General features: G+C 43.2%; 1 protein-coding gene across 2 annotated transcripts in view; it reads right to left on the bottom strand.

The window, feature by feature from the left end:
- Positions 1–8,894: 8,894 nt before the first annotated feature.
- Positions 8,895–24,498, bottom strand: part of MAPKAPK3 (MAPK activated protein kinase 3) — a 47,401-nt gene continuing 31,797 nt past the window's right edge. For both annotated transcript variants that reach the window (XM_042018735.1, XM_042018744.1), the window contains exons 3-11: positions 23,082–23,221; positions 22,189–22,253; positions 20,008–20,087; positions 18,463–18,586; positions 16,940–17,015; positions 16,636–16,760; positions 14,709–14,794; positions 12,002–12,082; positions 8,895–10,598 (exon numbers count right to left, since the gene is read on the bottom strand). In XM_042018735.1, coding sequence (XP_041874669.1) covers positions 10,440–10,598; positions 12,002–12,082; positions 14,709–14,794; positions 16,636–16,760; positions 16,940–17,015; positions 18,463–18,586; positions 20,008–20,087; positions 22,189–22,253; positions 23,082–23,221 — 936 coding nt within the window. In that variant the 3' untranslated portion in view covers positions 8,895–10,439. The remainder of the gene's footprint in view (positions 10,599–12,001; positions 12,083–14,708; positions 14,795–16,635; positions 16,761–16,939; positions 17,016–18,462; positions 18,587–20,007; positions 20,088–22,188; positions 22,254–23,081; positions 23,222–24,498) is intronic.

The following is a 24,498-nucleotide window of genomic DNA, read 5'->3' on the forward strand; positions in this document are numbered from 1 at the left end:
GTCCTGCTTTCAGTTTGTTGAGCCTTGCCGAAAAATTGTGCTGTTAAACTAAGAGATATCTGTGCTTCATTGCTCACACAGCTTTTAATATGGAAAATTTCAGGTTTTTATTAGTAAATAACTCAAAAGCAGATATATCACCTTCACAAGGATGGGTCTGAGTGTTCCTTGGGAAGCTGTAAGAGAGAGGCCTGAGATAGTTGGGTGTTCCAACTGCATCTGTGATACCTGGTTTTGTGTTTGGTTTCCTTCTCTGCCCAAAATTCATGTAACCTTTCCAAGTCTTTCAGCTCCAAATTCTCCAAGGACAGCGAGTCCTTAAGTATCTTTGAAATCAGAGCAGTCTCACTATTCTCCTTTTCCCCTTTTGTGAGACTGGTACAGGTTTGAGCATCACCATGGGATGGGACTTTAGAATCAGAGAGGGGGTGAGTGGCAGCACGGAGGCAGAGCCAGAATGGCTCAGTTGTGTTGTGTCCCTCACCCGTGTGAGGAACGCTGTGGGACATCACACACACTGTCCCTCCTCTTGGTCAGAGGGGAACATGGTAGGAGAAAAGGCCAAGTGGCACAGAAGCATTTACAAGCAACTGCAGAGCCTCACGTTCTCACCAGCCTTTTCTTTCAGGCAGATCTAAACCACTCTGCACATTTTAGATGCCCATTTGATTCTTTTGCCCTGAGGTTTTGGCTGTGATTCATTCTTTATATTTAACAAAGAGAATCAGATCACATATGTAAGGTGAGTTGTGGGTGTCCTGACAGAAGGATTTGGCCTTCTATGTCCCACCTCCAGATATTTCTATTCCTTTTTTCTCTTTTTTCCCCTCCAAGCATGTTATTACTGTCCATGAGTCATTTCATTAATCTGGGGAGAAGGCCAGAAAACAAGTGAATAAACACCCTGCTTCACAACCTTCTGCTGCACTGTTTACTTCTCTGCTAATGAATGAACAGCTGAAAAACAGAGTTATCCTAACTGGGGACATTCAGAGGGACATTATCTGCTCTTTGTCAGTGGCTGGTGCCTGGCTCAGCCAGCAACTACACTGCAGGATCAGAGGATGATCTCTGCCTGCTCCTCCCTGTAACTCTCACACAGTGAGTGCAATGACTGTAAATCATAGAGCAGTCACAGAACAGTTTGGGTTGGAAGGGACCTTAGTCCCAGAAAAGAGTGGAAAGGAACATCCATGCAAGTCAAAAAGAAGAGCACAGGAATCTTTTACCTTTCCTATTAAAAATAATTATTAATAAAAGGTGTGAGAAACACAAATAGCTGTGATGCCAGACACAGGGGCCTGCCTGCAGCAACACAAGGTCAGATCTCATATGAACCAGGCTGGAACTCAGCCCATGCTCTGAGTCCTGCAGTTGGCTCTGTGCACATGGACAGGGCTCTCCATTTATCATAGATATGGCTGGCAGCCACCTGAAATGTCCTGCTCCCCCTCCAGAGCTGTCAGAGCGATCCTATCTCCAGTGAAGACAGAAGATCAAGGACTAAATGAGAAACAAATTAGAGTAGCCTCAGTTTTGCCCTCTCAATTGCAGGAACTCAAGGTCTGTCTGCCATCATGGAAGCCTGGGTTTGACAGTGCCTTGCAGTCCTGCAGGTACAGATGAACTGATGCTCACTGCAGCCCACGCTCCATCCCCGCTCATTTGGGATTCCCAGAATCAACGAGCCTCCCTCAAAAGCATAGACAAACCTGAGGACCATTATTTCAAAGACTGTAAGGTGTTTAATAAGTCCCTTTCAAGGATAGGAATGTGGCACAGTTCCTTCATAAAACAAGTATTCGATGCCCAGAAATGGCACTCTAAGTAACATACCGATTACTACGAATTATTTTCAAAATAAGGCATAAAGCTAAGTTTGTTTGTGCACTTTACATATTCTTTCCCCTTCGTTGTTACATGTGCTCGAGATTTTGGAATTTAGTCTAACATTTCTATCTCTGCACTTTGATGCACAGTTGAACATACCCTGCTCTGATCCACTTTCAAAGAGAATCCATTAATTTTTATATCAAGGAGGGTGTTGTTCAACCCCTCAGCTAAACACACAGCCCAACAGAACATGAAATTCAACATTTGGCCATTCCCTGATGACTTCTTTTTCTGCTCCCACTGCATATCAGGACAGCAGCTTGTATATGACTCCTCATGTGAGAGGTGTATTTCCATTTTCGTGACATTGGTCACATGTGAGGTTTTGTCCCAATTGTACACAGAGGAACCTGCCTAAAATATTTTCCTGGCCTGTGACATTGCCACAGCATATTGAGTTGTGTCACCTGGACTTCTCAAGACTTCCAAAGACAGACAGTGAGCCTCCAAACCTGTCTGAGACAGCATGCTGGCAGCTTTGTGGCTGGCAGCATTTGAGATCAAGAGTCACTATTTCATCACACTCCTTGATACCTTGTGACACACAAACCAACACAAAGCTGGCATTCAGCAAGTCAAACAGCCTTTCCTTAACTCTCTGTAAGACTATTTCAACAGAACATAGTTTTCTTATAATCCAATTGCTGCAGAAAAAACCAGAAGGAACCCTAAGTATGACACAGAAGTGGTCATGATCTGCCAGGCAGCTTTCCACAACACTGAAGTTTCCTACAGAGCCAAGGTGCAGATACTGAGCAACATTTACAGACCCACAACTCCCTGTCCTGACAGGCTTCACCCGCACATGCAGAACACCACAGGCAATTCTAGCCAGGGCTCTTCCCCTCTGCTGCTCTCTTCCTCTTCTTCTTTGGAATAAGCAATGTCCAGTGGCAGAGGGGAAAGAGAAAACAGAGACATGGAACCACACAACATTCACTGGCAGTGAGAACCTTACCTGCCTGATGCTGTGGGAAAGGACAAAAGGGAACTTGACAAAATTTTTGGAGGCTTTGTGCCAGAGTACCTATTTCTATGTACATAAATATATATTTGTACTTCTGAACTAAAAGCATTCGGACCACAAAACTTGAAATACTCCTGTGTGTACTTTACTTTAGGATATATAACTTCAGAGATGAAAGCAACACAAAAATCACTCCTGACACGGACATCATCATCATCCAAACAGAAAATTAGCATGGCTTTTTTTTTTTTTTAATCAATTAGGCAGGATGGTATTTCTGATTAATAGAAATTTGAATTAAATTTCTCCTTTCATGTATGCAGCAGTTAATTCTAATCAAGCAAGCTCAAGGTCTTCCGTTGCCTGGATAGTACTAATTAGATTCTTCCACATTATTAGTTCGTCATATGCATCCATACATGGCATACAAATATCAACCTTCTTTTTAACAAATATGAACTTTCCTTTCAAATTCCCACTGGAAGTAATTTTCCAGAGGTGGCAACAACATCTGCTCCAAAGGAAAACACATCATCTCACAAATCCCACAAAAAAAGTATCAGGCTTAAAAGAAATTGCTTTGAAATTAATTTACTTGATACAGAACATGACCACCATGAAGGTTTCACACAGATAAAAGTAGCACTTCGTATTGGACTGTGGTTATGGGAAGAAGGTTTGATGTGTGGAAGATACTATAAACCAAGCAATATTATTAAAGGAATGGCTGATGATTGCAGAGTTCCTGTTGGCCAGGCACATCATTGTCCAACAGGAGCTGATGGAAGCTCCAAGGAACAGCACCAGATGCCTTGTGCCACAGGCATGCACCTTCTGAGCTAATCACTGCTTACTAAATGGTTGTTCCAGGATCCTCAAGGAAGAGCTTAAAAACTGACTTTGTGCAGGAATGACAAATCATTGGAGAAAACATCTGACAGCTCTCCTGAGTGCCAGCCAAGGTTAGAGCTGGATGCAGAGAATCTATTACGAAACAAGGAGGCAGACCGAGCTGAGTCACTTTAAATCAGGAAATTCAATTCCTTCCTACTCCTCAGATTTAAAATATCCTACAGCATAAAGCTTCTATAGGATTTTTTTTTTATGTTTAGGGAGGAAACTGAAATACTGCAGTCAAGTCTCTCGAAAGGAAGTACTTACGACTTCCAAGGAGTATAAAATACATCAAACTACTGAAAGCAAGGAGGAGAAGAAAATTAAAGGATTTAAAAGGAAGATAACCAGACCACCTCATTTTACTCTTTGTAGCTGGGTGCATTTCTTTGCAGAGACCTTCTCTTTTCCTCAGAGGGGTGTTTTTCCTTCTATTAGCCATTGCTTGGAACTTTCCTCCTTACCATTTTACAATGAAGTTTTTTGCTTCCTGCCAGGTAGTGGGATTCCTTGAAACTCTTCCAATACTTTACACCACAAGGAGTTCATAAATAAAAGAAGAAGTGGTACAACTGCAGTTGAGCCAAGAAAAGAGAAAAAACCTTGCATCATGTAATGGTAGCCTTGGGACAACTAATTAGATTTTTATTCAAGACAAAAGTCAAACATGCAGTGGTAAAGTGCAAATGCAGAATTCCAAAAGCAAAAATGAAAGTTAACTTCACCTTACAAGATTTCTGCAAGCAGCTCAGTCAGGCAACCTTAGGAGAGCAGAAGTTAATCTGCAAAGCTTATTTATTCAGTTATTAGTTGCTCTAAAAAAAAAAAAAGGGCGCTATTCATTTGGTTCACTAACAACATTTACTCAAAAGTTTCATTTATAAACATCAAGCTTATCCTTGCTTTAGATTAACTCAGAAAAAAACCCTGGAGTCTGTATTGCAGATCTATCTTTAGGAAAACATAATTATTTCTGAATCCAGGAACTGCTCTGGGTTGGAGCAGCAGCTAATATCCTAACCAGAATTTCCTTGATCATTACTCAAGCAGTAGCATTTTTACTTAAAAAAACCCCTTAGTCCTCCTCCCCCACCAGTATTTCTCTTCTAACACATTCCATTCTAATTTTAGTCTTTTGAGAAGTTTCTTTTCCAGATCAACCCACTCTTTTTCACATTTAAATAATTTTCAGTTTTTAAAAGAGCTCAGTTTTAGCAGGTGTTTCAGTAGCTAAGCAATAAGAAGTCTCTTGGGAACATCTTCCATGTTTCCCAAATGGACTAGCCTGGAAGTTTGGGGAGAATGTATTAGGCAAAATGACCATGCTGTTCAAGAGTTTCCTTCCAGCTTTGAAATGTAGAGAAAGAGATGCAGTCCCCAAAAGAAGTGTTTGTGCTCCCTGTTAACAAATGAAGAAACAGCTGCTACACTGGCAGTACCAGGACAGACCCTGGAGGCAGGAAAATTCAGCAGATACACTCAGAAGCCTAACATGGAAGAAAACAATGCAGCTCTCCTTTTTGGCATTATTCAGCTTCACTGTAGCCCCAGGACCAAAAATGCTCAGTGGTTTGCAACCATGGCCCCAGTGAGTGCATCTCCCTGGCTCACAGTGGGAAAGCACCAGCACGGTGTCAAAGCAGCAGAGATTTCTCCAGTGCCTTGGGCCTGCAGCCCCCACACAGCTAAAACATGTTTGTTATGAGCAGCTCTGGGAGCTGAACTAAAGGTCAAGATACCCCTCCACAGATAAAAGAGAGCCTGGTCCTTTCTGTCATCTCCAGCTCTTTTAAAGACACTTTTTTCCTCTTTTGGCTCCTGGAAACTAAAACCACTGCGGTACCTTTCAGCAACTGCTTCTTTTTGTGGTCCTAAATAGCAGGAGGAAACCCAGTGACAGTGATGCCTCTGTGCCTTCATGTAGTTAGAGCAGACCTGTGAGACTTTGGCATCTGGCAGATTCATGAGGCAGGAAATTTTGAAATAAATGTAATGCTAAGCATCATTTACAGATTTACCAGAATAGATGTTCATCTACAGTCACAGGGTTATCTTCCACATTTCCCTAGAGTGCAGCAACATCCTCCTTCTGCAGTGCTAAAAAAGAGTTGAATGTATCTTTCTATGTCTGTACAGAGGTAGCACTTGCAGTAAAAAAGTAAGTTCAAATAGAATACAACAGCAGACATTTCTGATCTTATTCTTCAGCATGACATATCATCCCCCATTTCTGCTCCCTTTGCTCCATTAAATTCCTCTAACCACACAAACTGAAAAAAAAAATTCCTATTTTAAAGCTGGACTTAATTCTCAAAAAGAAGTTTCTTACCTGGTGTAAAGATTTCAGGGATGCATTTCTTCAGCAAATGTTATTACCTAGGCTTGCTCTAACCTCAATTTTCCACGTGAGATACATTTAAGTACAGAGCTGAAGACTGGCCTGTTAGCTTGCAAGAATTTTTAACAAGATTTTTGTTTTGAGATTTTGAGTATGTGCTCTCTGTCTCCTTCATTGTCTTCATCCTTTTTAGGCTCTCTGAAAGAGAATTAACTATGTCCATTCCCAGCTATGCCAGCTCCACTACTGAGAACAGCTGGGTGAAAAGGGGAAATACTGGAACCTAGGAAAAAGAAAATTCTGATATTTCCACAATAACGCTCCCCAAAACATTTACTCTTAGAAAAAAAGGGAGTTCTCCTGCATGTGAAGTCATTCCCTGCTCGCCTTCCCTCCCTTCCTCCCTGAGGTTTGTTAGCTGAACTGGCTCCATCCTTCGGCTGAGCAGAACTCATCAGAGCAGCTGAGCACACATTAACACCTCCTCCCCACCTGGACCACAGGTTTAAAACAGTACATGCGGGCATGATTCCCTGCAAGTAATTAAAACCTTTGGCTCTCTCCTCCTCACTAAACCTTCCTCTTCTCAAAAGCACCTTTGTCTAAACATGGGCCAAATAAAGTGTGAATTGAAAAGAGGACAGGGAAATTAGATCAAACTGAGTATGTAGCATTCTCATTATCCCTCATGTCAGACAAGCCAGAAGCACTTACGTAATTGGGCCTCCAGACTCAAGGCAGTGAAGTGTTAAGACAGAAAAGCAATCCCAGGACTGCATGCTGGGTTTTGACAAATAGAAAACCACAGAATTAGGCCAAGAGCTTATCATTAATGTGCGTTTTTAATTGTACCATGTTGAAGCCAGGTTCACCATGTGGCACGTGATCAAAGAGGTAAGAAAGTGTGTAGTGCAAAAGCTGGGAAAGAGAGGGAGGGAATTTCCTGCATGCCTGGGCACACATTTGTGTGTGGATCAGAGCAAGAGCACTGGTGAGAGCACATGAACCACGTGTGTGAGGAGCACAGTGCAGAGAAACACAAGGGGAGGCAGCAGCCCATGAGCAATTGCTGTGAAAAGGGATGGGGGTGGGGAATTGTGCACAGTCCTTTTTCAGCTTCTGCTGTAAAAAATAAATAGACCTTTTAATCTGTGTTCTCCTTGAAGCCTTCTCTATTGACCATTCATTTCTTCTTTCCCTTCCCAGCTCTTTACCTCCTCTATATGGCTGATGAATATGCAAATGCATAATCAGGTCTGTAATAGCCTATCCTTTCTAAAAACAGGCTATAAATTTGGATCCTGAGCAGCAAGTTCCAAAAAGCCTATTGTATGACATGTCTGAGGGTAAAGGCAAGACCCAAACACCACCACCAGCTCACCAGAGCTCTTTATAACATGTGTGAATGCAGGGACGAAGAGGGTCCTACCCAGAGCTGAGCCAGCAGCCAGAGGGGCAACACCTTCTGCAGAGCCACAGGCCCAGAGCAAGGCCTGCAATGCTGCAGGGTTTAGGGAGCTGATGGCAGGTTGGTTTTGAGGAGCTGATGGCAGGTTCATATTTGGGGAACTCTCCTGTGGGGCAGGTGGTGCGGCAGGGCTGGGCAGAGCCAAGTCCATCGAACATTCTGTACATCCCTACATCTCCATGGAGCACACAGACCCTGCTGGGGGAATGCCTGCACCCCAAACCTGCTCCCTGGCAGCCCCTCCCAGCTCCAGGTGACAGAGACCCAGATAAAACACGAGCTGTTCTGCGCCACTGGGCTGCAGAAGGCAGCGGTGCCCAGAGCAGGGCAGTAGTTTGAGGCTCCAAACATCGCAGGGCAGCTGCTTCTCAGCTCCCAAGGAGTCTCCTCCTTCCCTCTGGACAACAAACACAAACCCTTCTGCCCAATACTTGCATACACTTCCATGTCTGCCATTTTGAGGCCCTCCTCTGGTTCCTGCAGGGCTTTACAGTGCTCCTGGGTGCTGTTGCTGTAGGGTAGAAGGCAAGAACTGTTAGTCCAAGTTTAATGTCTCTGCTGCACAGAGACAAAGCTGAAGGTGCTGTGCCAGGTGCCTCAGTTCCAGCTTCTGACCTGCAGTAAAGACTGGAACCCCACAGGAAGGAATCAGGCCCAGGTGTGTTCTACAGCTCCCTATGGAAAACTACCCAGGAACAGACATCTTTGAGCTCCAGGCTGAACTGACAAACCAGGAGGCACCAGGTGGCAACTGGGAGCTCCTGCTCAAACCTTGGCCAAGGCAGAGGCAAAAAGTTGAGTTGCAACAGTTTCAGTGGCACTGTCCCCAAAGCAGCCAGGACATCTCATTATACACAGCTTGCCTTGGGAACATCCATCACCCTGATGGGGCACAGAGATGCAATGGCAGCAATAATGTACATACCTCCCTCAAGAAAATTGGATAAATGGACAGAAACTTGGACCTGGCTCTAATTCCAACTGTTGCACCCTGAACACATCACAACTCTTCATTTGTAGTATTCATTTACAGGTAGTGAATAATATTCGCATAATTCATTGGAGTAAAATGGCAAAACAAATACATACAGAACATGCTACAATCACAGATACCTGAAACATGAAATAATTTAAAAATACAACTTTACAGAGATTGATATTTAAAACCAAAACCTTGTGATCTAACAAAATGTTCAGAGTTGGGCAGCCTTGGGATGTGTACATCATGGAACACTTTCCTTCTCCCCTCTCCTGTCACCTTCAACACAGACGTATCTTGCAAAGCAATGCAAACTCTGCAACAACTCAACAAAAACAGGGATGACAGGAGGAAGGAATGTTAAAAACTGATTTTAATAAATCATGTTACAAAACTCTACGACCAGTTCACAGAGGAGAATTGAGGTCTCATTCAACACTCTGAAGATGGGAACTGGGCTCCCCAGATGAGGTCCAAAGCCTCGAGCTGAGATTTGCTGTGTGTCACTCTCATCTGACAATTCAGATCCACTCTGGAGCCCTGTTTTCCTTTTTGTCTTTTTACATTCTCCCAAGCCTATTAACACCCCAGTACTCTGTGTGCCTACCACAAAGTTGTATTTGTCTGCGTCACTGGAAGCACATCATTTTCATCCCAGACTCTGATAACACTTTCACAAATATTTGCTTCACCTAAACTAAAAAAAAACAAAGCCAAAGCCCAAAATACAGTGAGAGAAAATATTCTGATCACAAAATAAAACATACCAGCAAACCTAAGGCCAGGTTCCCATGAAATAAGAAAAATTAAAATAGGAAAACAACAATGGGTGGATGTACCTAAAAGTAATCTTCCTTAAGTGGTGAAAATCTTTGGATCCTGAAATGCCACCACATCACCATAAAGAGAGTAGCATCCTCCCCCCTCCTGACCCCAGGAAACAAACCAACCCCAACATCCCACAATTTGCTGTGATCAGCACATCTTAGGCACAGGATATGGAGATAATTACCAGAAGGGATGCTGGCAGACACCAGGGTCCATTCAGAGAACATGCATTTGCCACTTCTTCCCAAATTTCAGAAGTCTCTCTTCTAAAGCAGTCCCTTGCATGTCCAGCTGCATGCCCTGGAGGTTGTGGATCCAAGGGAACAGCAATGTTCTCTGCAGGATACTTTAAACTACTTAAATCCTTACTGAAACTCTTCACATCAAAGTATCAGTTAAACTGAAAACATTACAAAAGAGGGGTCTGACAGTGGCAGAGACACAACATAGTGGCTACAGTTCAGAAAACTTACATGTTATCAAATGTGAATCCATGACAAACTCAAATCTTTACATGAGACTACATGAAGACTTTATGAAAATGGAAATGTATGGATGCTTTTTCCTGTAACAAGAATAACTGTTCACAGTTTAGGTGATATTCTGTAACTATAGGAGGTAAGTTTGGAAATACAGACTATTAGCAATTCTACTAAACTACGAAAACACTCTTAGCAGAACACTTGGCACTTTTCTATTCCCCAGTTTAAAACAGCAGCAGAATTTACTCTTGTAGATGGCTGTTAAAGCCTCAGTGCATTAGTATGCTGAGACTGCCTCCTGTTCTCTCCTCTTGTCCTACGCAGTTAAAGCCAAACCAAAAACCTGTAACATTTCTGGCGTTACTGTACCTTCCCTTGCAATATGCAACAGAATCCTGTCAGATCCATTAGTCTTTAAAAGCAAAGCCCTGATTCAAGTTATCAAAACGTTATCACACTGTTCCCTCTTTGCAGGATAGCATCTTCACGATCTCATTTGTGTCTTTGTGGAGTGGACCGAGGTGATCATGAGATTTTAAATTGCTCTGTTTAACTTTTACCCTCCACCCACAGGTCCTTGGCTTCTGCCCTCACTGGTTGTTGCAGCCCGGGGCCGCAGAGGAGGCGCCCGCCTGCTTCTGCTTCTTGCGGCGTTTGTTCAGGAGGCGGTTGTTGGACGTTTTCAAGTCTTTGATTTTCACCTGATCATAGTCCACCCTCATGGTAGCCAGAGCACTGGTCATCTCCTCCTGAAAGCGAGCAAGCAATGGATTGAAGGCCCTGAGGCAGTAAGAGCACAGCCACCCCACACTACAGCCTGGAGAGGAAGGGACACAAGGAACCCTCTGTCACCCCCCAGGCAGCAAGAGCTGAGCCCTTTCTGTGGCACTGCACCAGGACCAAAGGCTTCCTCCTACCAGGGGCTCAGCCAGCAGGAACTGTTCACACAGCATTTCACATGGGAGCACACAGGACCACGCTCTGCTGGCTTAAACTCCACCGTGTCCCGATGCCCAGCGCTTCTCCCTGGCTGGCTCTGCGCCTCCACACAAAGATCTTTGAAAGTATGTGCTTCAAATTCACACACCTCCTTAGTTTGAATTAATGCTTAAGTACAGGCACATTTTAAACTCCTTAATAAGGTTGTAAAAAAAAAATCTGTTAAAGTAAATGAATGTCTAAGCATTTGGTTCAGGAAAGGAAAAACAATTCAATATCATGGGAATGTCGGTAGCTCGAGGGAATACCTCTGGGACCTATACAAAAGCACAAGCATAAGAAATTCTCAGAAACATGGTAAAAAAGGCAGCTAAGTGAAAATAACTGCTTGATCTCTCACTCAGAAGGCAAATGTTGCCTAGGTCCCAGAAAACGTTACCATTACATAGCTCAACAGCTGAGACTACACATCAGTGATTTAAATAAAATCAGTAATCAATAAAATACACTACAGGAATGGTGCAATTGTCAAAATGCTAAAAATTTTAAGTGCGGAAAATTCGGCCTTAATTGTAAAAGCACGCCAACCTGTTAAAGACCAGCAGGAAAGAGCTAAGACTTTCAGTGTGCCCTACAGTTTCACTTTGCAGGAGGCATTCAGCAGTCATCAGTACAAACAGTAGGTGAGGCACCTGCTTAGATTAAGGAACAGACAATTTTTTTTTCTCTCTTATTCCCCCCACCAAATGTCCTAACAAGACAAGACTAAGGTTATTCAGTGTTGTTCCACAATTCAAGAGCACTGAAGAAAACCAGAATGCAGCTCAGCCCTCCCACCTGTCCCCCTACATTTTCATCACATTCTTCACTGTAATGAAGTTCAAACTGCCTCAGCACTGTCCTTCTCCTCCCTGGGTACCCACAGTGGCTCAGCAGGAGCATCATTAATGCCTTTGATCATAAACACCATCTTTGTTGACAGCTGGTGCAGCTGTAAGGCTGCCAGATAAAGCTCAAATTGCATTCCTTCTTTTTTTAAACAGTTATCATATACTCTACTGGTCTAACCAAGACTGTTTATGCCTCCCTTGTTTGACATGATTGTATTCAAAATAGCCACAGTATCCAAGGAAATGCACATCGCCAGAGGAGGCAGCACATTTCATCTCCTATCAGACTTGACTTAAAGAAATGTGAACTTGGATTGACTCACTTTAACTTCATCCCAGTGGTCTTTATCCTCTTGCAGGACCCGTGCAGTGTGAAGAGGAGTTGGTGGCACTGACATTGATCTCTGTGAAAAGAGAAAAATACCAAAAGAAGTTCTGAAAAGCAACACTTGGGAAGTGACTTCTTGCTCTTCTATGTGTATGAAGGGCATAAAAGTTGGTCTAACGTCCTCCAACGACCCTCATTATTCCTTCTTCCAATCACTCCACAAACGAACTCGCGTGTGTGTGGTAGAAAAGGACTACAGTCCCCACACAACAGTGTCTTGAAAGAACAAAAGGAAACAGAAATCAGTGCTGAGCTTCTTTCACTCTGCTCCCTTCCAGTCCAACCTAAACTTTCAGGTATGTTTTAGATTTTAACTGTAATTTCACTATTCATTAGTCAATCTCTTAAAGTGGTTAATTTGACCTTCGTCTCCTAGGATTTGCTGTAGGAGACATTTTCCTGTATGTATGCATTAACTGAGATTACCACTTCATCGGACTAAGTGAGCCCCAAAGAGGAAATGACACAATTCTTCTCAGCAAGGCACAGCTCAGAAGGCAGTGCATCCACATGAAACTGGGATCTATGCTCACCTGCCATGAAAGATCAGGAGATACTTCACATTAGAATAAGGGACAATTTCTAAAGCGTGAAGCACAGCTCCCTGGCTAAACTCAACAAGAATCATGGCAATTCTTGCTAGTCCATAACCCAAACTATAATTTCATTTGGATACTCTATTTTCTTTATGCTTTCTACCCAAACTTGCTGTCTGCTGCTGTAGCATCCTATAGCTGCATGTCAACAATGCCTGAGGAGATCTCTGTACATCCCTGTAAAACAAACCCTACACTGGAAGCAGTGCTTATGCTCCCCCGAGCTCAGAGCAACAGTGCAGCAGTCACAGAAGCAAAGCAGAAATCCTGACTCCTGCATCCTCTGGAAAAGGACCCAAGCTGGCCAGGGTACAGTTTTATCAAACACAGCTGGGACAAGAGAAATGGAAAACAAGCATACTGGCTTCAGCGATGTCTCTGTCCCTGTGGAAGGTGCTCTCCTTTCTGCTGTGAGCTGTTGCTTGTTAAAAAAAATCTTATACACAAGGAACTAGAGGATTCTGTGCTCCACCTAAACTGACAATTTTTGCCTAGTTCACAGTAGAATACTTCTGCCATCCATCTCATTTAAAAAAAGAGGGGAAAGGTAAAAAAAAGAGACACAAGCACCCTCCTCTGCTGCTTGTGCAACTCCCCAGACATGTTTCTACTTTGGGATTTAGGAAAAGGGAGAACACACACGTTCATTGTATCGGTCTTTCCCTCTCCCTCCCTCTGCCCCCTGTGAGCAATAGGTTCAGCAGAAAAGAAAGCCAACCTGCAGCTTTCTTCCAGGAAGGGTATGAGAGCAGGGCTCTGGTGCAGCAGAGTCTGCAGACCTTGTCTCCAATCTCCTCCTCATTAATTGGCTCTTTGCATATTCCAAGTACCAAGCGTCGCTGTAGGTGGCAGCTTCCTTAGCTATTAGGCACTCACTCCATGAAATTCCTCACCTGCTGACTTCTGAAACACCTTCTTGGGGCTTCAAACACTTAAATCTGGAGGTATTTATTCTGAGCAGTGATTACACTTTTATTTGGTTAAAAAGGACTCTGAAACATTGTCTGGGGTCTGTTCTACAGTCTTTACAACCTCAGTTTCTCAGCTTTCACCACTCTGAATGACAACACCTTTCTACTTCATCAGGATGCCCTACAGATACATTTCATTTGATTCCAAGGGCTTTCAGATCCTGCAGCAGGCATTGGAGGAATGGGGACTATCAGCCACACCTCTGCTTCTGCCCTGTCGTCTGAGGATCAGCATAGACACACTAACACCAGGGGAACAAAGGGCATTCTACAGCAGAAGTGATTCTGTTCCTAGCTGATGATTTTTTGGGCAGCAAGAACAAGACTGGTATCTTTTTAGACACAAATGTGAGAAGCATAACCTACTATTTTGAGGGACACCTACAGAGCAGAGATGGTATCATGAAACTCAGTCTTGTAACTTCTGGGATTCATGTCTCTCATTTGAAATAGTCTGTATTGTATTAACACAAGTACTTTTTTCTTTTTTACCCCCAAAAAATTTTCTAAGGAAAAGTAAATTCAACCAAGTCATACAACGAAACCTGAACTGGGACCATTAATAGCTCTGTGTACCACCCTACCAGGGCAATAAGAGACCCTTGCTCCTCCCCCATGCATTTCCAAACTCTGCCAAGGATGAGAATTCCCACTGAGCACAGGAACGTGTTCACACTAACATAGCTATGCACAATGGTGCCTGAGACCACTAATAATAGCTCTTCAAATCCTGCACCGATGAAGTAAGCACATAGAGTTTATTTTTATATTTTTAAAGAGAGTAACACATGCATATGCTGCAGAGTCAACAGTGACTGCCTGCTCACAGAACACAGAGACATCTTGGGCTGTTGCTTCCAAGGACACGACTGTGGGTGTCTCCCCTTGTGTGTCCTCTGGTAACACCAGGAGCAATTGTGGCTTTATGGGCAGGTGACCCTCTGTGGAGGGCACAGGAGGTTAATTAAGGGAGCAGCAGTAATAACCATCCTCCTCTTGCTGTGCTGTGTGGAGCTACACCTAAGTTCTGCATGTAAGAATCAATTCATGGTGTAAAAAGAGATATAAGACTCACATTAATCCAAGGGTGATTCATGAACTGAGAGACTGTCATCCTCTCTGTTGGGTCAGTCTTCAGTAAATGGCGAATGAGTTGTTTGGCTGAAAAACAGAACCAACAGGGCACGGTGTAGCCTAGGACTGCATTCCCAAATAACCTTGGGAACACAAGGACCTGCTGAATGAAGAAACACAATTTTGCAGAACTGAAAACATCTCCCTGTTGCTGTGACCATGTTAAGAAACCATGTACAGTGGGGCAGGTCACTGTGTTTAGAGGGGCATCCAAACAAACAAAACATCCAAAACAAGAGGCAAGAAGAAAAGGCCTGGGGATTCCAGCTATGCTCTCTGCATCACCACACCAACTGCTTTGAGAGCAACAGCTGGAGGAAAAGAGAAGCACAGGAACAGAAAGCTGCTAAGCTGCCTGCCTCATTATGAGCATTATGAGCTGAATGAATACATAAGCTGATGTTTTGAGAAACGATGGAAGACAACAAATAGCACAGGCTGTGGAATAAAGGGACAATGAACTTTGACAACTGAGAGGCCACTAAAAAGACAAAAAAAATCAAATAAATGGATTACACAAACAGGCTTTGCAGCAGCTTTCTGTGAACATGGGATCTGCCAAAGCAAGAGCACTAATAAGTAAGATAGGAGATGGCAAGAGTCTAGACAAGAGTTTCATTAATGTGGGTGGATAGACTGGAAATACTGCATCCAAAGAAGTTATTCAGAGGGACTTACACAAAACTTCCTTGGGAAACCTAGAAAAAGTTCTAAATAAGAATTCTCTTTTAGGAACATCACATGCAAGATGACTAAATGCTTGTAAGAAGTTGCCAGAGGTACAAGTTTAGTTTGTTGAGAGAGGCTGCAAAGGACAAGAACAGCACCAAGCAGGGAAAAAAGCAGCAGCCTGCTGAAGGTGCCTCATCAGCCTGAAGAACACCCACAAATGAGATGCTCTTAACAGGAGCAAAGGTAGAGGCTCCCTATCTCCATCCATGCAAGCATACAGAAACCCTACACACAGTCCAAGTACATGTTCTCTCACTGAGCTCCTCTAGCACGTTTTTAACTGCTGGAATATGAACAAGACCCAAAGCAGAGGAAATATTTAGCCAGAAACCCATGACTAAAACATCTCCCTCAACAATGTTCAGCAGGCTGTGCTGCACACAGAGCCACAAGATCCAGTGAGGGGTGAAGATGCCCCAGAGCACAACAGGATCTAAGGATAATTGTTACTGCTAAACTGCAGATAAAAACAGGACACAGCAATGTAAAGGGCTTGTATGAAAAACCAGGTAAGCCCAGACATTACTGACCCTTCTCTTTAATGTGACAGACAGGTGAGACTTCCAGCTTATGAGACTGTCAGGATAAGAGGAAATCAAAAATACCCACTTTCAGGACACTGATTTGAGCCCAGCAGCTTTTGATCAATGATTTATAGACAAGAAACTGTTGACCTCGATTGAAGTGGTGGCTGGCAAATTCCCACACCCCAAAAAGCTAGCATGAAAACTTGCCATCCTTGCTGGCTGGATCTCCAAGGAGGGCAAAGACTGAATGAGTTCTTGAAACAGTTTGCCTTTCTTCCAGCTCAGCCTGCATTGGAGCTGTCCTGGCTGTCTCCTTTCTAAGGATCAGAATTTTCTGTTTCCAGAGGGTTTAATCTCAGCATTCACTAGCACTTAGCTGGATTTTCAAAGAAGGTTTTCAGTAGTCATTTACTTTTTGTAGCACTGAGGTTGCTGGCTGGTATCTGAGTTCCCAGTTGTTCTCTGTATCACCTAACAAAAAATTGATTTAAATTGTAAAAGAAAGGGAAAGAAAAGCTCAGACAGATTTTTAGAAATAGTCTCTTTGTAAGCACTGCAGCACTGCACACAACCATGCCCACACTCATCAGCACCAGGAAGCATTTTTACCTTCCTCTGATACTTCAGCCCACTCTGGATTGGGAAATCCGTATTGCCCCATCCGAATTCTTCTCTTCATCCCTGGAGAAATGGCTTGACCAGTGTTTGAGTAGAATGGAGGGAACCCACACAGGCTGTAAGAGTGGACAAAGGAATTTTCATAACTAGGAAAGTCCTCCTACCTCTTAAAAAGTTTTATTCAAGCTCATATTCTACTGCAGGCTGCACAATCCCAGTGCACAACTACTTGTGAGTGCAGATTTAACAAGTTGTGTTCTCTTTCTGTTCACCAGGTTTCTTCCCAGATACTTACAGAATATATGTGATGACACCCAATGACCACATGTCACATGATTTGTCATACTTCTCAGGACCAAGGACTTCTGGGGCTGGGGAAGATTAAAACCACAAATTAACAGAGTACCAGATATTCCTCTTCATCTCCATCACCTTGTCAGTAGCAGCACCCTTCAATAACAGGTATCAGAGGCATTAAAAAAATGCAACTCACTGCAGGAACTGGGTAGCATTTTCAACTGACAAGTTCCTAAAAGCATCTAAAGTAGCTTTAAAAAGGAGGAACAGAGCTGGAAAGATGCCCTACTCCTCACCTTGGTGTCTCTCTGCTCAAGAGAGTACTAAGATTAACAAAAAGCAGAAGGAGCTACAGCTAAATGCGTGCAGGGAGACACTGCACTCAAAGAGGCAGGAGCATATGTTCCAGCAATCAGAATAGAAAGGCCCTACTGGAGCTGTGATAAAATTTTGAATGATACCTAGGTGGTATGTTTAGCTCCTGCAGCTACAGGGCACTGTACTTTTCTTTGGCCTCCAGAGCACTATATTTTTTCCACTAAGTAACAAAATTAGACAGAGATACATTTAGAGGGGATTTTTTTTTGTCCCCTGGGGCAGGTAAACCGGCAGGGAGCTTGATTTTGTAAGGAAAATGATTCTTTAAACATATGAGCAATCATGCTGGTTTATAAAAAGGTGTTGAGAAGGAAAATGTCAGCTTGTTTATACACAAATATAAAGGCATAAAAACATACGTGTGTAAACTCCTTAACATTTTATCACCAAACCCAGCCTACAAAAATATAGAAGGAGGCATGAGAAAAAGAGTATTGCTAATGTGGTTATCTGCTGCCAGTGAATAACAGTACCTTTCAATACAGAAAACTAGACAAGCTTTAATCGGAGAAGTAATTTTTGAACAAATTAAGTCCTTTTTCTAGCAAAGAAATTCCAAGCACGGACTGCCCCAGTGATACCATACGATGAACGACTATTAACTCAAGACTAAAACGAGTGCATAAAGGATAGACTGCTGTGGTATTCAGTACACAGTGCTTCAACTTTGGACAAAATGAAGGAAAAACTCTGCTGCAATTAAGTCACGTTGGTTCTTTATTATTAATTCCTCAATCTGCCAGCTTAACAAGTTTTATAGCTGAGGCAATACTCTTCTCTCTTATTGCATTAGTTTAAGCTAAGGAAAGTTTTGCAAGGAAACACCCAAATATCATGAAGCTCAATTCAAATTATGGCTCATATTGCATCATTCAGAGGAAACATCAGGATTACTTCAAGTGTAATCAGAAGAAATTCTCTCTCTCTCCTTGTAAACCCTCATTTGTATCTCCTGTGAAGGCTATTCCCTCAGACAGAAAGCAGGAGCAGTGAACTGTACTGGAACCAGACTAGGTTTGGGCTGGATCCCAGTTTAAATCCTGCAGGCTAACACTTCACATTACAGCCCCAATAGAAGATTTCCCACTGCTGTAAGGGAATGAATGACTGAAATACAAAAGAAATGTGCCTTGGATAACTCACCCACATAATAAGGAGTGTAACAGGGGGTCTGCAGTGCATTTACAGTGGTTTCTTTGGCAAAGCCGAAGTCCGTGAGTTTGAGCACAGTATCTTTGTCTTTAGATGTGTAAAGCAGGTTTTCAGGCTGGAAGGCCACCAAAAGAGGATAAAGAGGACAATGAAGAGATGTCTCTAATGAGCTGACAGGTCAAACCCACCACCAACATTTAGGTCTTCTTACTTCTATCACATCCCCGCCAAACACACAGAAAATTTCCTCCCACCATGCAGCATTTTTCCTCAGACTAAGTATCAACATCCTTCTTAGCAAGGTATGTGGGAGAGCAAACCACAAGATCCCATCCAATGGGTAACCAGTCTGGCTTCTTGAACCTCTCCCAGTTCTCTGCACTTCCTGGGACTGATCTGTGTGATGACAGCAGCTGATCTGACACCACATCGTGCCTCAAGCAACCGAGGGGTAGGACAAGGGAAATCTTCAGCCAAAGCCTCCATGAGCAACTGACACAACTCCATCAAAATTAAATGATGTAGACACAGTCCTGTTGCTGCTTTTCCCTCCTCTGTCTCCTGAAGCCAGAGTCAATTCCACTCCAGCTCCACACTCCATAGAGGCAGAAGTGGCACAGAGGGAAATACAAGCTCTTGTGTCCAAGAACAGGGACAACAGGGTATTTCCATTATCTACAACTAGATCCAGCTCCTTTCCCAGTTTACCCCCTGGTGACACCATGATGCGTCAGTTCTCCCTCCAGCTAAACACACAGAAACATCTGTAGAAAATCCATCAGCTCAGAGCTGTGGAATGAATCTGCTCCCTCAGCCTATCATTACATGTCCTGCTCTCCAGCACATTCCATCCCATGCCGTGGCCCTGCACTGGAAATGCCGGGGGTGCAGCGAGCTTGGTTTTGCTTGTGCTGTGCACTTCACAGCATGAACACAAAATACAACACTACAAGCTCTGTCAAACCTCTGCAACAAGATAGGGGTTCAAACTTTACCTCATTAAACACTGGCAGCAACTGAGATCTCCCTATTTTCCCAAATATTCACACACTTATTGAAGTGGGTTAGATGCATGAAATTGGTATTATTCCTCCCAAAAGTGTCTCCTTTTTCTGAAGAAGGTTTTGCTGTTTGGGGGCTCTGTGGGGTTTTTTTTTTGTTCTTTTTTTTTTTAATGCAAGCATGATGCTGAAAACAACTAATAACTGGCAAAGACTATACATAGAGGCATCTAGTATAACTTCACTTGGAGCAGTGTTATTTTCTTGCTAATTAATGGATTGCAAGTGGGCAGTACCTCTTTAACTACGCATCTATCATGAGATTTTTCTGCATTCCATACACAACTGGAAGGCATTAGCACACATGAATATTCCAACCTTGGACTAGTTGCAAACTAGTGAGCAAATCCTTTCTCGCACCGGCAGAGGAACAGGAACACTCTGATTGCACTCCCAGTTCTGTTAAAATCACTGCTGCCCAGGTTTTTTCCTGCCATGAGTTCTATTCCCCTGCCCACAGACCTTGGAGCCTCACCTTGACATCTCTGTGTGCGATGTTCATGGAGTGCAGGTACTGGATGGCTGTCCCAATGTCTCTCATTATTTCAGCGGCCTCTATAAATACAATTTTAGAGAAAGGTCACATTAATATTCCCACTGTAACTCAGGGAATGCTTATGGCTTACAAACAGCTTGCTAGAACACAGGGCAAGCATCAAGACTGGAGAAACCCTAAAATTAGCCCTAACAGCTGTGTTTTGGGTTTGCAGGCACCAAGCCCCCGACTGCCCGGCTGCTCAGCCCTCCTCCTGAGCAGGCACTGCAGCCCAACAGCTCAGACTCCTCGGGAGCTTGGAAATTCGTGCTTTAATTTGCTCACCAAAAAAAGCAGCAAGAGCAGAGCAGGTACACAAGCAGCAACTGTTAAGAAAGGAGCTCCAACCAGAATATATCTGTAATTGTCCAGGACATGTCCTTGGTTGTTTGAGACAGAAATTTAACTTTCAGTTTCTAGTTCAGGGGTAGGAGGAGGATCTAACAGATTTTCTAAAAATAGAGCAACATAACAATATAGTAATTTTAGGATAGGTCACATCTTAATTCTTCACTGTCTTTAGAAGTTTTTCATCAGGAAGAACAAAATCAACAGTTCTGTTCAGCAAAGCCCAAACTACCACCTCTGAAATAGTATGTTTCAAAAACTTAACAGAGCCCCAGTGGGAAATTCTACTGGTGGAGAGCTGCCTTGCAACAGCAGTGCTCTGGGAGTCTGGAAGGGTTCAGTTACACAGGGAGGGGTTTCAGAGCAAGGAGGAATGACATTCCCATGTGAGCATTATATCACATCTCCACTGACAGGGAAACAATAGAAACTTCAACCTGATCCTCTGGGTTCTGCATAAGCAGAACTTGTACTGTAACCTGGAATCCATTTTCACATGGCTTGAGATTGAAACTATACAATCTCAGACAAGGACAATCAGAATGCAGTAACATTCCTATTCTTTGGGGAAAACCTTGCACAGCCTCCTCCTTCCTAATCCTAATGGGAAGCTGTGGCTATCTAAACAGGCAGTGAACCTGGGGAATCCAGTGGCACAGGGCTCATTTATCTCAGGAAACAATGAAGGTGGTTTTTTGTTTAACACTCCCAGGTGATTTCTGCGTAAGTATTTATAATGTTATACAATGCCATATAATGTAGAAAAATAATGTTTTTAGTAGAGTGCAGTCACTAATGTTCACGGAACCAGTTTTCTCCCTGGAATTCGTATTTTAGAGAAGAACAAATAAAGTTTCTAAAAATGCTCATTTTCCCTGCACAAGTCTCTTATAGGACTAAAAATGATTCACCCTGGGCTAGGAAACGCAGAAGAAGAAAACAGACTGGCCTCTACACCAGACCTGCAAAATAAGTCACAGTAATTTACAAGCTCAAGTGTGTATTTTTCTGCTTCTAAACACTTTTTTCAGGCCAATAGTTGCAAACACTAACACCTTACAAACATTAATGGTTTTACTCTGAGCAGAAATAAGCTCGTCTGCTGTGAGGGGGCAGGGAGAACTGTGGTCAAGCAGACCTGTGGTCCTCTGTCAATAATAAATAGCAAAGACAATAAAAAGGGCAAGACTAGTCCAGTGCAAACTCTGTCCCTGTCTCATGGCAGGGCTTTACACTTGCTCAGCCCCTCCTATAGACAAGCAGGTTTGTTTGCATTGTGGCTAATGACACTTCCTTTCAAGTAGTACTTTAAAACCCTTGGATAGGAGATGTTCCATCAGATGTGATTTGCTCATTACACTCACGACCCAACAGTGTGGCTGTGCAGTGATGCTGCTTGAGGGACAGCCAAAGAGAGATCGCAGCAGGAGCTACACTGATCATGTCAGAGGTGGTCTGGCACGAGACCAGGGATCAGAGGAACAGACACTCTCGTGGTACAGAAATGAAGAAGCTGAGCAGATTTGTATAAAGATTTTTCTCTAAACCTTCCACATTTTGCCTGAACTTGGCCAGTTCTCATAATTCCTGGTTCTCAGGAACTTTTCAAAATCACTCTTAACACACAGTGGGAGAAATAACAATAACAACAACAACAACCATAAATGAAATCAGAGAAAAACTCCTAAAAGGAAACTAAGCCAGGGAACTGAGAAATGGAGAAGAAAGAAAAAATCCTTCACGAACTTTAAAATTAAACTTGCAATATTTCACCTCTCTCAGTGAAAGCTTGGTCTCCTCTCTCCTGGATCCTGCTGAACAGCTCTCCTCCCTCCATGCTGAAACAAAGAACACAAAAAAACCCACCTTGTATTAGCAGAAAGGACAAAATTAACACCTGACTGTGCATCATATAATCTCACAGAACCACAGCAGGAACAAATAAAGATTACAGGCTGCCTCCTATGCCAATGCTCCCTAAACATCACACTCACTTGCATCAATGCAAAAAGCCATTCTGGTATGGCATAAACAGAAAACAAAATAAGACCAGAGAGTTTTGATGCTTTCTGTTTAATGTACCCTGTCACAGGGAGCATGACACACAACACTGGGAAGTCAGATATGCTGGCACTGGGAGGCTGACAATAATCTTGTTTCATGTGAGGGGTGCAGAGGAAGAAAAAGAAAGAAGAAAAGACACCTAAAAGAATTAATTATCCTCAGTGAAGAGGACAATAACTGTGGTATTGCAGACCAAGGAGAGAATAGGGAAAGCTAGAGTCAAAATAGTTACAAGACAGATCACGTTGGATCATTGGATTTACATCTGAAGTTGGAAGCCGATCACAACCAAAGCAGAATGCATTTGTAAAGATGCATCTTTCAAGAGTGTATTAATCAGTCAACACTTTAATGAGGACAATTGCTATGGAGCACAATGCAAATTTGTTTTCTGGTTAAGGTTCCTCGTTCTTCCATCACATAGGATGGCTGGAATAGCTGCACACTTCCTTACCAGTTCCATAAAGGGAACAAAAGATTTCCTGTGCAAACCAAAATCCTGCTGCTGAGAAATCCCCCAACTGCCACCTAAGCCAACATTCTCCCACTCCCTCCATCCCTCCAAAGGCAGTGCCTGGTGAGGGGCTGCTGCTGGTCCCTACCATTCCATGACAATGAGCAGGCATCTCTTTCCATGATGGATATTCTCATACACATCCAGGACATGGACAATGTGAGGACATCCTGAGGCTCGCCAGTGATACTCAACCTCCTGACGGGCTTTGGGGTTGTCGTACAGGAGCTGTGGAGAAAAAGGAGAGAGCAAAGTCAGCGAGGCACCATCATCCTGCTATGAACTGGCACCAGTATGCACTGGGGCTCAAAGATGAGCTCTAGATGAGAAAACCTTCTCCAGTCAAAGGATGAGAATCCATCACAACACATTCACCTTCTCTGGGCTGTCCAACTTGTTAGATTGAGGAATACAGAAACAATTGGTCCCTTGGAACTGGAAGGGCCTTGAGTGACAGTGAGGAGAGATTTTGAATCAGAGATGGAGACAGATCTATCTTACCCACTTCTGGATGGGAAACAGCAAATTTTTCTTACTTGTTTGCAATACTTTTAAACAGAGAATCCCCCTGCTAAGGACAATAACCCTCCCACCTCCCCCCAGCTGCTGGGAGAAGAGACTTCCAGGTGGGTGCAGTGCAAATCCCTGAAGAAGTTCAGGGAGATTTGAAACAATGAGGACTTTCACAGTGACTCTGAATGCGCTGTTTAAATACTACACATATTTCTGACCTCACCAGAGTATGAGAGGGACCTTTAGCTATCTAGATGCTTGAACTTTTTTCTGTCACATGTAAGGCCAGTTTATTTTAAAGGCACTGATCTCTAGAAGGGCAGTAAGAGCTCATCCTTCCTGATCCTGCAACCTCGTGCACAAGAAGTGTGTCCCTTCCTGTCTGAAGCACTGCTCTGTACCCGACACCACAACTGAGCTTTTGTGCAGTAGGGGCACATTGCTGAATCGTGCCTGTTCCTCTCTGCCTCGTCTCTCCAGACACCACTAACACTTTGTGACAGAGCCTCCCTTTACTGCACATTTATACAGCTCCTGCACAATACAGCTGTGATCTGAGTTTGATACTTTATGCCCTATGGCAATAATCATGGTGATGATGGAGCAGCAACAAAACTGATGCTATATAAAGCATTGTTAAATGTAGTGAAACAGAATAAAAAACAAGCAAAAAACCAATCACCTCTGATATATTTGTGTTAGAAATGGCTCACAACAACTGTGGGGGAACTGTTAGCAGATAGGCAAATAAACAGTATTGTTGCTGCACTATTAGGCCTTAACCTGAAGCTCTTTCCACTCATGTATGCTGTCAGGTCCCAGTGAAAGCACAACTGCATGATAATTGCTGAAAACAAGAATTAACATGTAACCAACCTGTCATTAGGGACCTATGAATCAGAACAGGAAACTGAAATTGTTTCCATCCGATAGTCAAGCCACGAATGGTGTCACAGGCACCTTCAATACAGGCAAACACATTTTTTAAAGGT

This window comes from Corvus kubaryi, unplaced genomic scaffold (assembly GCF_017639235.1).
Source record: "Corvus kubaryi isolate FWS band 111438036 unplaced genomic scaffold, C.kubaryi_AGA036_p1.0 124, whole genome shotgun sequence".
NCBI lineage: Eukaryota > Metazoa > Chordata > Aves > Passeriformes > Corvidae > Corvus > Corvus kubaryi.